The following is a 16,262-nucleotide window of genomic DNA, read 5'->3' as shown; positions in this document are numbered from 1 at the left end:
ACTTGTAAGTTACATTTCTATGATAAATCAGAAGTAAGGATATACTTATGGGTCTCAGGGAGTCAATACTTGTATTATTTTATTGTTATAATGAAGTTTATGTAAGAACTCATAAGTTTAAGATTTGCAGAATGACAATTGTTCTGGGAAATGCGGAAAGTAAACCATAAATTTGATGTCAATTCCAATTATTTTTTTTCAACTGCTATACAACACGGATAGACACACACTGGGAGGGGGGGGGGTAAATTTGGGTCCCCAAGCTATTCCTTGTTTTGGGCCCTGCCGGCATTATTATTATTATTATTATTATTATTATTAGTAGTAGTAGTAGTAGTAGTAGTAGTAGTAGTAGTAGTAACAGTTTTGGTACCATCGTACTTTACTTCCACGCATTGCATGGTATTAATAACACTCGTAAACTTTAAAACATAAACATATTTGATTAAAAATTGTTCAATAAACTAATTGATTTAAGAAGAGAACACCTAAAACTAGAAACGGACACTACATTACGGTAGGCAGCACACTTCGTCCTCGTCACTTCTGTCCCTTCAGCGTCTCATTTATGTGCGCCCCCCTCCCCCCCCACCTGGTCTTGCGGCTCCCAGGCTGTAGTCTAGGATAGCCTAGTGGCAAATCGCCACCTGGCAGACACATTACCATAACATACGAACGTAAATGAGACATTGTAACGTTGTAGCAACATGGGGCATTTTCAGCTGTATTGCCAGTACTTAGAAACTTAATTATTGTGATATTCCCTTACCTTGTCCATATGCAAGTGAAGTGGATACCACCAGAAACAGGAATGGTAGAAGCATCATATTTCACACAAGCAACAAATCTATCTGTAAGAAATAAGAGAGAGGAACTGCTTTTGTAAATATGTCAACGTAATTAATAAATCAGTAGTCTCTATTACGTCTTATAAGACCACTTTCACTTGTGACTACATAAAACGGAATACACGGTGTGGTTGTAGATCACAGTGTCGTTTTCGTAAGACAAACGTCTTACAACTTACCTTTAGTGGTTCCTGTTTTTCCGCTGGAGAAATTACGTTTTGAAAAATCTTAGCGTGATACTGAGTTGAAGGAGGAAAGAATGGAACTGTTAGATTTTAATTTAAGGAAGTTCTTCGTGAGTGGAGGACGTCCGTTTTTGATTCTCGTGACAAGGAAAAAGTGTCAGTTTCCCGTTGACTATTAGTGCTTGTAAGGAAAACCCGCCAAAGGTTCTACGTTGTAACGACCCTGCTTGGTCGCCACATATAACGACCCTGCGTGGTCGCCATATTATATTTTGTTAACGAGGCGTACGCTTTTAGTTTAAATGTAGTCTGTAAACGTTACCGGATCCACCTCTACGTTTATTAGCTTCGCTTATTATTCGGTCGCTGTATTCTAAACGTTATCAATTATTATCATTTACACTGTTCAACTCTTTGTTTACAATTGCAGAGTCCTGCGTGGCTCATTATTAATTGTATTGTCTGAATGCACACAGTTTTAGTTTATTATGACACTTGCATCTAGTGATTTTCCCACTAGTGATTTCGCAATGTCTAACCTTGATAATTCTCAGTACGGAGTTTGCAATATGTAAAAAAAATGAGTTGGTAACGCGTACTTGTAGTTAAAATTTTCACCACCCATGCGCCACCGCGAGTATAAAGTCAGCGCAGCGAGGCCCGGAGCTCTTCAAAATATATACGACCAACTTCTACAACTTCCATCGACTCTTGATGCTCCACACGTAACACCTCGTGAAGTCCAAAGGCTGACAAAAAAGCTAAAACCGAAAGCAGCACCTGGTCTAGATGGTATTCCACCTGCGGCACTTCAGAATCTCACAAGAAAGGTGTTTGTGTATCTTGCCAAACTTTTTACTAACATTATACGACTAGGCTATTTTCCAACACAATGGAAAATGGCAAAGATAATAGCTATTCCAAAAATGGGAAAGAATCCGCACGAGAAGACAAACTAAAGGCCTATAAGTCTATTATCTCATATTAGTAAGCTTTTGGAAAGGGTGTTGTGCCAGCGTCTCACAGTTATTATAGACGAACATCAGCTAATACCAAACCACCAATTTGGCTTTCGGAAAAATCACGGTACTACCGAATAACTTGTCAGAGTCGTTGACTATATTACTGTTCATAACAACAGAAAGCATCGTGTCGCTGGTCTATTTCTGGACGTGCAGCAAGCATTTGATAGAGTATGGCACGGTGGACTAAAGCTCAAATTACAACAACTTCCGCTACCTCAGTGCTACTTAAAAATTATGATGAATTATCTGCAAAACAGAAAGTTCATAGTAACTGTGGAAGGGCAGAAATCTACTTCCAAATCTATTGAAGCAGGGGTGCCTCAAGGCTCTGTCCTTTCCCCTACGTTATACTCATTATACGAGTATACGGCAGATATTCCATATCCGAAAGAAGGATGACTAGCAACATATGCAGATGATACTGCATTGTAAGTACATGCAAAATTACTGACCACTTGCGAAAAACGAATTAACAAGTATGTGCCAGAATTAATAAAATGGACTCAGAAATGGAAAAAAAAATCCAACAAAAAACAACACCATAGTTTTTGCATCGAGTGGAGCTAGGGAGAAAATCAAAATCCAAATATTCCAGACGCCAGTCCCTACGGTCAATAAGATAAAGTACTTAGGAATAAGCCTTGATACAAGACTGACTTTTGGCCCACATCTAGATGAGGTGGCAAGAAGGGCAAAACAAAGAAAAGGATACCTCATGCCTCTACTAAGATCACCAGCGTTGTCAATTGAAACAAGACTCCATCTGTATCAAACGATGATTAGACCTATATTATTATATGTCGGCCCTACATGGTTACAGGCCGCTAAAACACAGCACTCAGATACATTGGACATTACCCGTTAGCGACACGTATACAACAACTCCACAAAGACAGCCCAGGATTGAAGATTTACTACATTTTGCACGGGATAACCTGTGGAGGCGGATTACGATGCATCCAAACCCATTAGTGCAAGCTATAGGTCAAATAAAACCCAGAGTAGAGAGGGTTTCACTTCCCCGTCCATGACTGTTTATATAAACCAGATAAATGATATGACAAACAAGTTAATGTAATGATTGTGATTGTGAATGTTCATATATATGTAGTAGTGAGTAGATTTTGGGGATTTTCTAGGAACATTGTAAATTGTACTAACGCGAAAGTTGCGTTAGTTTTTGTAAAATATTGATGTAAAGAAAAGTAATTATTGTAACAGTATTGTAAATTATTGTCGATTCCAGTTAATGTTAAATAAACAATATGCTGGGATACACAAATCCTGACGTCAAATCCAAAAAAAAAAAAAATCCCGGAGCTCAGTTGGCTCCCTGATGTCAACAGGCAAACATCCAGGGTTAACTGGCCTCCCAACCTGAAGACTAGAAGCCATCCCAGAACGAAGGAAGGAAGGAAGGAGAAAGAAGAGCCTAGTAGCAAACCACCTACCTGGTCCGCTCGCTTCGGCTGATAGGTGCTCAGGTTCTACCTGCCCGGCTTGACTGGGAGTACCAGGACCATTCCTTTCTAACCTGCCGTCCCTGCATAGGAGACACCGGTTGGCTCGCCAATTCCCCGCTAACGCAGGGGGGTGTCGCGGCATCCTTTAATCCTTTTACCCAGCGCCCGATATTCGATAGTACCAATTGGTTTCGGCCAATTCCCGGCTGTGGTTGGGGAATAGATCGACCACAAGGAAAAAACCTTGGGACGAAAAGTCCCCGCGCAACTTTTCCTTCTTCCCTCCACCTCGGGCCATAAAGAAGCATGGTCCACTCTCCCCCTCCTCTACTCGCGGGAGTACGGTGCACAGGAGTCGCGGGTCTGCGCAGGTTGTTTTGCTCGTGGTTCCACTATACTACGCGCAAGCTACTCTCTTTTACAGGGGAACCCGTGACGTCAGCAGCGATCCAAGGCCCTAAATAAAATTTGGTGCCCTTACTCCCCCTGGCGCCTCACTGCGAGGAATAAATTGGATGATCCCTGGCCCCCTTTATCTCTTCGAGACCAAATGTGGTGCACGTAAATACAGGTGCGTGGTAAGGGTTACAGGTAAAGACACGTGTGCTAACGGACCCTTGTGTTGAGATTATAATAAATATTATAGATATACATATAAAAACATGATTTAACCTTTCTTTACACCCAGCAAGTCCTGAGATAATTCTGAGTCCTTGTTCTACGACTGATAAGCAGTTAGCACGTATGGGTAAACTTTTGCCGTCCACCTAATTGCAAGGTTTAGTGTGTTGAACGCAGCCAGTGCCTGTACTCCGCTGTGCTGTGATCCTGTGTTGTTGTGGTTAACGTTGCAACGTCAAACCTGAGGGAAGATACAATCATTTATTACCTAATGTGAGTCATTGAAAGTGAACCGGACTCAGTGGCCGAGTGGTTAACACATCGCTCTGCGACGCTAGGTGTCTCGGGTTCTAATCCAGCTCGGGCATTGTTGTTTGTAAATGTCCATTCATCATTTCATCCCCATCTTCGCAAATTAGCCAAGAGGCACAAAACGCGAAGTAAAATAAATAAAAAAATCAATCATTCAACGTGAAGCCGCATGCGGCGTACGCGGAGATTTTAAAAAGCGCGTAACTTCTGAACCCCTTGACCAATCTAAAAGAAAGATGTCATTTTTGTAATCAGCATCAAAAATTCTATACGTATACCGAATTTGATCGAAATCGGGGATGTGGGTGACATTTTCGGAAAATTCTGGATGGCTTGACATGAAATGACGCTATGATGAAATGTCAAAGTCAAGGTCGCAATTATGAGCCGCGTCTTAACTTTTCACAGTTGAAATATGGATAAAAAGTGCGGCTTATTTTCGAGCCAATGCGGTAATAGTCAGAAGTAATGAATTCACTTTTGAAAAATTATACTGACTAGATATCAGTCGCGATGTTCTCTAGATGGCACTGCAACCAGGAATTTCTTCACAATGTTCCATCTCGGGATGCAAGTCTACATTTATGAGGTACAAAGGAAAATGTAGATCCAAAAATACCAGAAATTGGGTCTTTGTGAAAGACTTTAGAGGAATGTTGAAGGTGTATGGATAAATCAGCAAGTCAGAATCATGTTAGTTGCCTGAAGACATCGCGCGGTCTTACCTTGCAATTTGGCACACGCAGGAGATGTTCTGTGTAGAAATTTGTCATTGTTGTTGTCATTTGCCATATGCTCTTAATTACAACACTTGATCTTATTTGTGCAAAGGAAGGAATCATGATTCTCTCCACACCATTTGCATTTTATATTACTTCTACAGTTAGCTCTGAAATGACCATAATGAAAACAATTAGTTGTTTTATGAAGGGCATGAAACTTTCAGTGTCAGACTTTAGGTAATACAACGAGACATTTTGTGGTAAGGTTTAAGTCGTATATCACAATTGCTGTTCAAGTTGGAACAGCAACACGAGCAGGGTTGGCATGTTTAACGCAAAAGTGTTTTAAACAACTTCTTTTAAACGTTTAAAACACACAGCTTTGTTTTTCAAAAATGTTTAAAACAAAGTGTTTTAAACATGTTTTTTTTTTTCAGACTGGTTTAAGACAGATTTTGAAACTTGATGTTTAATTGTTTGTGGTTATTTGCGAGTTTTGTAACTTTGCCTTTTCATTCAATCCATGTTATTTTGTTTATTGTGTATAGAAATCTGTTCAGTAAATGAAAATGTACATCGATTAACAAATAAACATATCGTGATGAATACCCGTGGGCAACGTTTAAAACACCTGGCTATCTTTTTTTTACAAGTGTTTAAAACATTTTTTTTAAATTGAATACTATGTGGATGAAACAGTTTTGTTCCTCACTTAACATACTGCACATAGTTGTTAATGTCAATATTTAGTTGCATTCACGATAAAATATATTTATAAAAAATACAGTAGCTATCACGTGGTCTGAGTGGGGCCTGGCAACTGTGGATTAATTGAAGAGTCTCGAACAACTAACATGTGAGATTTAAGACTAACATAAATATGTATTTTAGGAAGTTAGTCAAGGGTTTAGTTTATAATAAGAACACAGTCAATCTTTGGATGATTAGGAGATTCTTTTTAATCATTATTCTTAGAAAATAAGTCTTCTTGGAATTTTGGAATTACGTTTTAAACCTTTTATTTGTTTAAAACAAAAAAATCTGTTTGTTTTGTTTCTTTTATATATAAAAAAAATTTGCCACTCCTGAACACGAGTACTTTCCTCATATTTGTACTTCACAATGCGTCTAATCTTAATTCTTGTAGCTGTAGCCGATTTTATACTTTCAAGAATTTCTGCATCATTTATTGAAAGATCAATTTGTAATTACTAAATACCAATCAAAATTAAATGTAATTATGGATAGTTCAACAGTACTGACAAAATTGTAAATAATTGTAGACGAGACAAAATACATCCTACATTTTACTTCATTATCATTATCATTAAATACATAACAATGCAGTGTAGTATAATGTTATAAGTATGTCTGAACCTTATACTCTACAATTAAATATAAAATTCATTAATGAATAATACACCCGAGAAACTACAAAATAGATTTCGCACAAAGTGAGGTGTCGTCGTAATGTTTTGATTTCCTGGTTCATGGTCTGTTGTAACCAGGCCTACTTGGGCGTGGAACAAAGAACTCATCTCCGGGGTGGGTGTTACTAAACCCTCCATTTGGTCGAGGTCCATCGAAGCCCAATCCGGGCCCAGAGTTGCCAAATTCCTCTTCTGGTCGTGGAACGAAAGAATCTATTCCTGGACGAGAAGTGCCGAATTCTTCGTCTGGTCGTGGATTGATTGAACCTGACCCTGGGCGAGGATTGCCGAAGCTGTCATCTGGTCGTGGATTGTTTGAACCCGACCCTGGACGAAATGTGCCGAATCCTTGACCGGGTCGTGGGTTGTTTGAACCCGACCCTGGACGAGATGTACCGAATCCTTGGCCGGGTCGTGGATTGTTTGAACCTGACCCTGGACGAGAGTTGCCGAAGTCTTCGTCTGGTCGAGGATTATTTGAATCTGATCCTGGACGAGATGTACCGAATCCTTGGCCGGGTCGTGGATTGTTTGAACCTGACACTGGACGAGATGTACCGAATCCTTGGCCGGGTCGTGGATTGTTTGAACCTGACACTGGACGAGATGTACCGAATCCTTGGCCTGGTCGTGGATTGTTTGAACCTGACACTGGACGAGAGTTGCCGAATGCTTCGTCTGGTCGAGGATTGTTTGTACCTGACCCTGGACGAGATGTACCGAATCCTTGGCCGGGTCGTGGGTTGTTTGAACCTGACCCTGGGCGAGAGGTACTGGCATCTACGTCTGGTCGTGGACTTTTGGGGCGAAGTTCAGGGAGTATGGGTCTTACGGGGTCTGAAGGATATCTCGAACCCAAGTTATATCCTGGAGGAATTTCGGTAGTTTCTTGAGATCGCTTTCCTCGCACTGAAACAAAGAAAGAACGTTGTAATTTGCTTTGTGCTTGTAATGGATTATGTATGCTGCTGTACCATTTAAGCAGATTGAAACATAAAGCATCTATGATTGTAATACGTTCTGTTCAGATGAGGAAATAATTAAATATGCTACATCTGACTGTAAACGTTTAAATAATACCTTGGGATAAATAATTATTATTATAACAATTATAATGGTATGGCTGGTGTACTCCTTGTTTTGAAAGGTACGCAATGAAAATTCACTCGATGTGTTGCAGACATCGCAGAAATCTGTTGTGAAAAGACTGGATATGTAAGATTACAATAAACTGTGTAGGTCTAAATTCGGATGGAAGAGTTAGGTTGTACGACTTCGTGTGAAGAAAAGCGGGCATATCACTAGCAGAGTCATGTTCCGGGTTCGAATCCCGGCCTGGACATGGCTGTTCTTTGTGAGTGTCCTCTTTATCAATTTCATCATATCATCACTCATCGTCGCGATTAACCTCGTCGTCGCCTTGTAATCAAGGGGTGCCGGGTTCGATACCCGGTGGAGGAACATATACCGCGTTTGGTAGAACCTGTCCCGGTTCCCGCGCTAGTTGCTCCCTGGCATTTCTCGGTGTTGGGGAAAGTCAAAGCCAGGCAGCCAATTAAAATACGCAACGTCGCAACAGCGTCTACGTAAGCGTCTCTCTTCTGGCTTCCATTCGCTCCTCGCTGCCCAGCAGACCATTTTTTCCTCGTTTCTCATTGGCACCGAAACTGTCGAGCGCTCCCTAGCGCGGGAAGCGGGACAGGTTCTACCAAACGCGGTATAGTGCTTCGGATCGCACTTTAAACTGTAGGCCCAGTCCCGATTAGCCTTAGTGTGCACAAAGTAGACTTTAAACGCCAAATGAATTAATCGCGATTAACCAAAATCAGAAGCAAAGCGATGTAAAATAAACCAAATCAATCAACTAGTAGAGCAGGGTGGCTATACTCACCGGGAATTCATTGGATTCCTGGAATTATGCGTGAATTATTGTTTCTCCGTAGATGTGAAAAATTGCAACTTTCATTAATCCAGATACCTTTGAGTTTTCACATATTTATTAATGCCCTGAGGCATTTTTGACGCTTTATCGAGTTTGTGACACTTGCACGGAGGTGAATTTAGTGACTGTTGCACGGAGAGGTCAATGTCCATGACCGTTTAATTTACGACGATGACGCTTGCACGGAAGTGCAAAATAAACTCGTTCCTCGGCAGAAACCTTGCGAGGCGTCTTTCCCCTCCTCCACGCATGATTGGTTTATGTTCTTGTCAGAGACTCCCTCGAGGCAATATTCGCTTGCACTATGCAGACCTTCTATGCAGGTCCGGGGTAGTGATACAACTTCTCACCAGTTAGTTGCAGGGGGTGCTCGTTCGGCGGCGCAGATCGTATGCGCAGTTGTCCGTGGATACATGACGTCATCATCGAGAAGCTCGGCTCGGAAAAGGCTGGTTCCTTATGCAAATATTGAGATATTTGACAACGAATATCTTCTAAAATATAGTAACAGGGGAAAAGTTACAACTTTTACTGTTAAGATTCATCCTTTCTAATCAATTTATCACAAAGTTGATTCAAATGTGTAAAATGGTTTTCAAGAAATCGTGTTACGAAGGAACCCCTGTTTTGTTCTCTCCAGGCTTCCAATATAAGGGAGTTTTAACTTAAGCGCGTTGGATTTCTTTTTGCTCTATGTTTTAAAATAAGATTATTTTGTTCTTGTCAACTGAATTCATGCCTAAATGCTATGGAAAGTTGTGAAAACTATTATCAGAAAACTAACGGAAGAAATCTAAAATATCACAGCCTTTCCAGTCGGTAATTGCATAAGTAAACGAAAAGACAAGATTGTTATAAAAAATGCGGGATTGCCCATTTTTGTGAAAAAGGCATTGTGCGAGATCTAAAAGCAGAACATTTTAATATTGTATGTAAATGTAAGGGTGTAATAAACGTGACTACTTCCCGTAAAATATCACTGCACTCTCCACGTTTCTCTTCTGTCTTTTCTTTGGCGCCGTCAATAGCTTCAACACGTTGTTTTTTTTATATATATTTGTCACATATTTGTTTTAATTAGTATTCTGCTCGTTCCGCTACCTGAACGCAGCAGCTAGGGCTCAAAGGGCAGTGCAGTTACACCGGAAGAAGGCTCGGAAATGGCAGGCTTCAGAAGTTAACTCATCCAAATTAAATTAAATAGGTATGTGCTCTCTCTAAATTTAAACATAGTTCACAAATAATTTGATTAAAAGTTTTAAAAGTATCTGTTTTATTTAATAACGTATTAATTGGTGCAATCTTCTCCAGCATAGCTATAGACAGTGACCACACTACAAAGGGGGGGGGGGGGCAGGAGAATTTCTCTCTCTCTCTCTCTCTCTCTCTCTCTCTCTTATCTGCCCCCAGTATAACGACAAAAATAAATAAATGAATGAATGCTCTTTTAGCCAAAATATGCATTTTTGTGTCGTATGTAACGGAATAATAAACATGATTGCCCCGGGAAAATATGATTTACCCCTCCATCTTTTCTATTGCGCAGTCACTAGCTACAACATATTTTGATTTATATTGTTCCCACATATTTATTTTAATTTTAGTATTGTGAATCATATTCCACTGTGTTACCTTACCCCCCCCCCCCCCACACACACACGCTCGTATGTACGATTTCAGTTGTAAGTTTTAGACTAAGCTTGTCAAATGTCCACTTATATCTTTGTATTCTTGAGCCATTTAAAAAGAATCATTTCGCCCCTTCTTCTGGACGATGTTTTCCCACTGGAAGCCCCTTTGCAGTTCGAGATCCGGGGCTATAGCCTTCCCAAGCCACAGTCTCCTCCAAATACTGTCCTGGCCTCATGAAAGAAAAATATATGTATTGATACGAAATATTAATTTGACTTGGCAGTTTCTTTTTTCGAACAGGAATAAGTTTTAAATTTTAATAGCTTATAAATTTACACTAGCAATTTTGAGTAAAGGTTTTACGTAATCCTAAAAGTACATTTAGAGACTGCAAGGTCAACTCTCGATATTTCAGATATATTAATAATTTTCATCACAACGTCTAGTAATAATTATTTGTTACTTCAATAACCTCCTCGCAAATGTTTCTCGCATATTAAAACGTAGATGCCATATGATCGTCATTTTCTGTTTATTTCCTTGTAATGCTGACCTCCGTGGCGAAGTGGTTAATACAACACTTTACGATGCCAAGGGCCCCCAGGTTCGAATCCCCGCCCGGGCATGGGTCTACTTTCCTTTCTTCAATTTCATCATATCATCACGCATCCTCATCTTTGCGATTAGCCATATGTGACAGATAAGCGAAGTAAAATAAACTAAGTCAATTAATCAATTATTTTTTAAAACTCTTTCATTCTTCTTTAGCATGTCACGTTTTTGTTAAAATTATATTACGATTTGTAAAATGAAAATTCTAAAGGAGAACACGCAACTTTCTTTGTAGCGCATCGGTCAGAAAGTTTCAGGAGTATGGATTTTCAAAATACATTTTTTCACATGTAATTTGTCCCCTTTTAAAAGTAGCGCGTTTTCAATTATGTTGCTAATCATTAAAAGGATGCCTCAATACCATCTTGGAGGATGACAATTAATAATTTTCCCCTCCTAAAAGTAATAATATACTTTCGCTCTCTGAATCTCCCATATAAATGCTAGGGGCCGTCTGCTTGAGCCGAGCTCACTCCCTCTCTGGTGACGTCACGCGTTCGTGCAAGATCGGCAATCTTCGGATGGCTTTACCTAATCTCTATCTACCTTGAGTTAGTTGCTGTCTGTCTGTAAATGAGTTCAGAAGTCTCCACATTCGTATATTTCGTCGTAAGTTGATTTCGCTGCAAATTTCTTGGAGGTGACGGAAACCAGCAAAGGTAACGTTAATTTTTAATGGATATCAGTATATTGTTGACTACACCAACAAGCAAAATGTGACTTATTGGCCTGTGTGAATTGAAGCATTCCACCGAATAACGCTGCATGGCACATTTCAGTGAATGCGAGAACAATGGATAAAACCTGTTGTATGTTACTGGACTACTGTAGAAACAAGATAAAACCTTATGCAAACACAGTAGCAATCTTTGGGCAACATCCGACCTTATGACTGGCCAGCTTCTAGCCTGTAGAAGCAGGGCCGCAGGATGATTCCACTGCACATTCCCAAAAGTTCCATACAGCGTTATTCGGTGGAATGCTTCAATTATAAGAAGAAAAAGTGTAAGGGGTGTGTTTCAACTCAAAACAGTGCTGTTTCAGGAAATCCCTGTCATATTTGTGTCCCGGACGTTGCTGCAAATGACGTTAGGAAGCAAACGGTCAGAGCCAAGAAACGAGCGAGGAAGACTGATAACTCAATCTCCAAAATCTATACAGAAGAAGATGGACAGCTATTTAATCGTGGTTACGAATTTTTGACAGCGATGCCCAAACAGTCATTGCATCGTGTTGCGGAGGAAAAGTTTAGGAACAATATCAGATCCCGATATCTCAGCAGATATCTGCTTAACAGAACAGTAGAGCAGTGGGCCGGGTTCTGCAACCGAAAATGAGGCTCGGTGAGGCTCGCCTTAATGGATTTCTCTCGTAAGGCATGAGCCTCATTTTCTCGCAGTGTTGCCAGCTCACCCCAAGAATATTTCACCATGTGATATTTTACAGGCGAAGCTAACCTACAAATGGGAGTTGGCAACACTGGCAACATCAATTGCGGTTTAGTGTTGCCAACTCACCTCAAGAATATTTCACCATGTGATATTTTACAGGCGAAGCTAACCTACAGAGTAGAGCAGTGGCACCGGTTCCACGCCCGAAAATGGCGCTCGGTGGCGCTCGCAGTGTTGCCAACTCCTCACTCGAAAAAATCACCAAGGTTTTTGTTTTTGGGTATAACCTAACCTCAAGCAAGGAGCTGGCAATGCTTGAGGCTTTCTTGCAGTGTTGCCAACTCACCCCAAGAATATTTCACCATGTGATATTTTACAAGCGAAGCTAACCTACAAATGGGAGTTGGCAACACTGATTAGTGGAGGTGCACGGGTTCTGCAACATCAATTGGCGTTCAGTGTTGCCAACTTGCCTCAAGAATATTTCACCATGTGATATTTTACAGGCGAAGCTAACCTATGAATAAGAGTTGGCAACACCGATTAGTGTAATCAGCTCAGTTGAGCGCCATCAATTGGCGATCAGTGTTGCCAACTCACCCCAAGAATATTTCACCATGTGATATTTTACAAGCAAAGATAACCTACGAATGGGAGTTGGCAACACTGACTAGTGGAGGTGCACGGGTTGAGTGCCATCAATTGCGGTTCAGTGTTGCCAACTCACCCCCAAGAATATTTCACCACATGTTATTTTACAGGCGAAGCTAACCTACAAATGGGAGTTGGCAACACTGACTAGTGGAGGTGCACGGGTTAAGTGCCATCAATTGATGTTGCCAGTGTTGCCAACTCACCTCAAGAATATTTCACCATGTGATATTTTACAGGCGAAGCTAACCTACAAATAGAAGTTGACAACACTGGTAACATCAATTGCGGTTCAATGTTGCCAACTCACCTGAAGAATATTTCACCATGTGATATTTTACAGGCGAAGCTAACCTACAAATAGAAGTTGACAACACTGGTAACATCAATTGCGGTTCAATGTTGCCAACTTACCTGAAGAATATTTCATCATGTGATATTTTACAGGCGAAGCTAACCTACAAATGGGAGTTGGCAACACTGACTAATAGAAGTGGCCAGGGTTGCGTCCGAATCAGCAGCAGATGTCACCTAGAGCGCTGTTCCATCCGGGACTCAGCCAATCTCTGTTGTCCGAATTTGCGGTAGACGTGGAGTCGGAGGGAAGAGCAGAGAGGCGCGACAGATGCACGCTTGAACTCGCTGTGACGCTGCGCTTGGCAGCCATATTCTAACTTTCATTTTGTACAGACAACATTTACTGATTAGAGGATGTAAAACTCAGTTATATTTTAATATTTTTTCGATAATACTGAATGCAGAAAACGTAAATGATGAAATAGCGTGTTATATTTTTAATGTGAGTAGTTAGGTGGAAATCATTGTCATGTTTGTTTGCGCCCCAGAGCGCGGTGGGTGAAGTTCGGGCTGACACCTGGCGGGAAAAGTGACAGCCGTACTACAAGGGGACATGCAGATTCGGACGACTTGGACGCGACTTCGAGTGCACGCGAGAGCAACGGGGAAGAATGGGATGGAGCGCTTGCCAATCCGGACACGGCTTTTGTAAACCTCTCTCGGGAACGATGTGCCACACACGCGCGCGCGCGCCTATCGGTAGATTACGTTTTGCGTATTTATTCGTTGCGCTGACACAGCGTGATGAGTAAATAATGCATTTTCTCATTTTTGAAGTACGAATGCACTTTATCGTAATCTTCCAAGTCCCGGGGACACTAATGTTTGTATATCGTGACTTTTGTAAACCTCTCTCGGGAACGATGTGCCACACACACACGTGCACGCGCTGGCGCCTCTTATTATTTTTGTATTGTGACTCAAGAAAACAGCACCAAAACATCAAAAATTTATTTTACTCATTTGGCGATCACCAAAACCTCAAAAATAAAAAAAAATAAAAACTTATTTTCTCTCCATGTTTCGCGCATTTATTTGTTGTGCTGGCACAGCATGATGAGTAAATAATGCACTCTCTCACATCCTTGAAGGATGAATGCATCTTATCGTAATTTTCCAAGTCCCGGGGACACCAATGTTTATATATCGTGATTTTTTGTAAACCTACTTTTTTTTGGGGGGGCGATGTGCCATATACACACGCGCGCGCTGGCGCCTCTTATTATTTTGTGCAAGAAAAAGATGTTAAACCTGTTAAAACTGCTCTGTGACCCTCTCGTTCTTCACGTCGTACGCGAAAGACTTCTCTGCAATCAGGATGACGCTGCACACGGTGTCATCGGGCAAGGCTTCGTGGAACTCGCAGACGATTTTGATGTTGGTGCGATCGTTGACCACCACCTGCTTCCTCTTCGTCGTGTTGATGACGAACATCGGCCTGCGGATTTTGAATTCGCTGGGCGTGTAGTACATGTCCACGTTTCCCTCGGTCACGCGCTTGTAAGCCGTGTAAGCTTCGTAAAGTTTGAGGTAATCGTCTTTGGTCATGTCGAGGTTGTAATTCTCGCGCGGGAACACTTCGTTGCGTCCATTCTTCAGATAAATGTTCTTGATCTTGCAGTCGTCGAACTTGCTGGAATCTTTTTCCTGGTTGTTATCGCGCCCGGTCTGAAAGAGTACCACGACGAAATCTGGCATGTCGAACTGTATGTTGTTGAACTGAGTCGTCACGTCGAATTCCATGTGACTTCCCGACGCCAACTTCTGTACGCACTGGTAACCGTGAAAGTGAATCGGCACCTGCGGACTCTTCAAGATCTCCGCTTTGTACTTGAGGGCGTAGTTCGTCTCGTATTCCACGATCGGCATTCTCAATTCCATGCTTCGGATGACGCACTTGGCTGCTTCGGGTAATGTGTTGGCTATCGGCGTACCGTCGGCGTTCAAGTTGGTGTATCGCATCAGTGCGCCGTTGTCGTTGGCCGCTCTTCGAAACGTGACGCGCAATCCTCCCTTCCACATGATCTCTTTGTAGTCGGAGAAGAATCCCGGCAGCAGACGCATGGGAAAGAGCACCGTGTGACTTCTCGTCGATATTTTTGTTCCCGCTTCGAATCCTCCCGCTTGATAGTATGCCGCGTCTGTTTTGGATAATTTCAATGTTCCCACTGCCGTCGACGTGATGCCTGGATAATCTATTCTGTCGATGACGGTGTTGTGTTTCCTCACCTCCACCTGCGAGAACAGGTGAGGTACGAAGTTGTCCACGAGTTTCAAATTTGCATTGGGTGGAAACGCTTCTCCGCTTTCCTTCTTCACCACGTCGAATTGAAGGTAGAGGTCCGCTCTGTGAGGATGAACGAACCCGTCGCCTACGTCCACGTCGTATTCGATCTCCCTGTTCGCTTCGTTGAGATTGGCGAACGTGCGACGGTTGGGAGGAAAAGATTGCAATTCGTAACTTTCGATTTGCTCCATTTTCACTATGTGTGTTATTTATTATATGTTGATCTCCACGATGGCAGTGGTTGTTGCACCTGCGAAATCCACCACATCTCCTTTCTCGTTTGTCACCACCAACTCTATGTCGTCTATGCGGTTGCGACATACTGGAAAATAGATCGGCGAAGAGGGTGTGTAGATGATCGGTTCCATGAATTCGGAACTGGGTTTGAATGTGGTGATGATTCCTGTCTGCTTGTGACTTCCTAACAATCTGTCCGAGGATTTCGTGATCATGCCTTCCGCCACGTTACAGTGAACGTTCAGAGTCTCTATGGCTAGAAATTTAGGAATATTGACTGCTGTGTGCTTGATGCCAGCTTCGAGTTTTGTGTTGTTCTCGAAACCTAAAAGTTCTCCTATGGTGCCCAGGTCCACGGTCTCCGTCGCCGATACGATTTCCACTCTGTGCGTGACCGAATTTTGAGAAAGGTACGTGCCTTTGGGTAACTGAGCTTGCAAAGTGGAAAGATTGTATTGGCCTGGCGTGACGACGATGTGTTCGCTTCCGACGCTAATTTTGTTGTTGTGCTGCGTGACGTTAGGTATGAGGTACATGCTGTAGAATG

At 41.8% G+C, this 16,262-nt stretch overlaps 1 protein-coding gene across 3 annotated transcripts in view; it reads right to left on the bottom strand.

Moving 5' to 3' along the window:
• Nucleotides 1-6,470: 6,470 nt before the first annotated feature.
• Nucleotides 6,471-16,262, bottom strand: part of LOC145986802 (uncharacterized) — an 84,888-nt gene continuing 75,096 nt past the window's right edge. For all 3 annotated transcript variants that reach the window (XM_083121243.1, XM_083121244.1, XM_083121242.1), the window contains exon 4: nt 6,471-7,515. In XM_083121243.1, the coding sequence (XP_082977369.1) occupies nt 6,665-7,515 (851 nt within the window). In that variant the 3' untranslated portion in view covers nt 6,471-6,664. The remainder of the gene's footprint in view (nt 7,516-16,262) is intronic.

Source organism: Lepisma saccharinum, chromosome 4 (genome assembly GCF_977018435.1).
Source record: "Lepisma saccharinum chromosome 4, izLepSacc3.1, whole genome shotgun sequence".
In the NCBI taxonomy this organism is placed as follows: domain Eukaryota; kingdom Metazoa; phylum Arthropoda; class Insecta; order Zygentoma; family Lepismatidae; genus Lepisma; species Lepisma saccharinum.
This window is presented reverse-complemented; position numbering and strand designations above follow the sequence as displayed.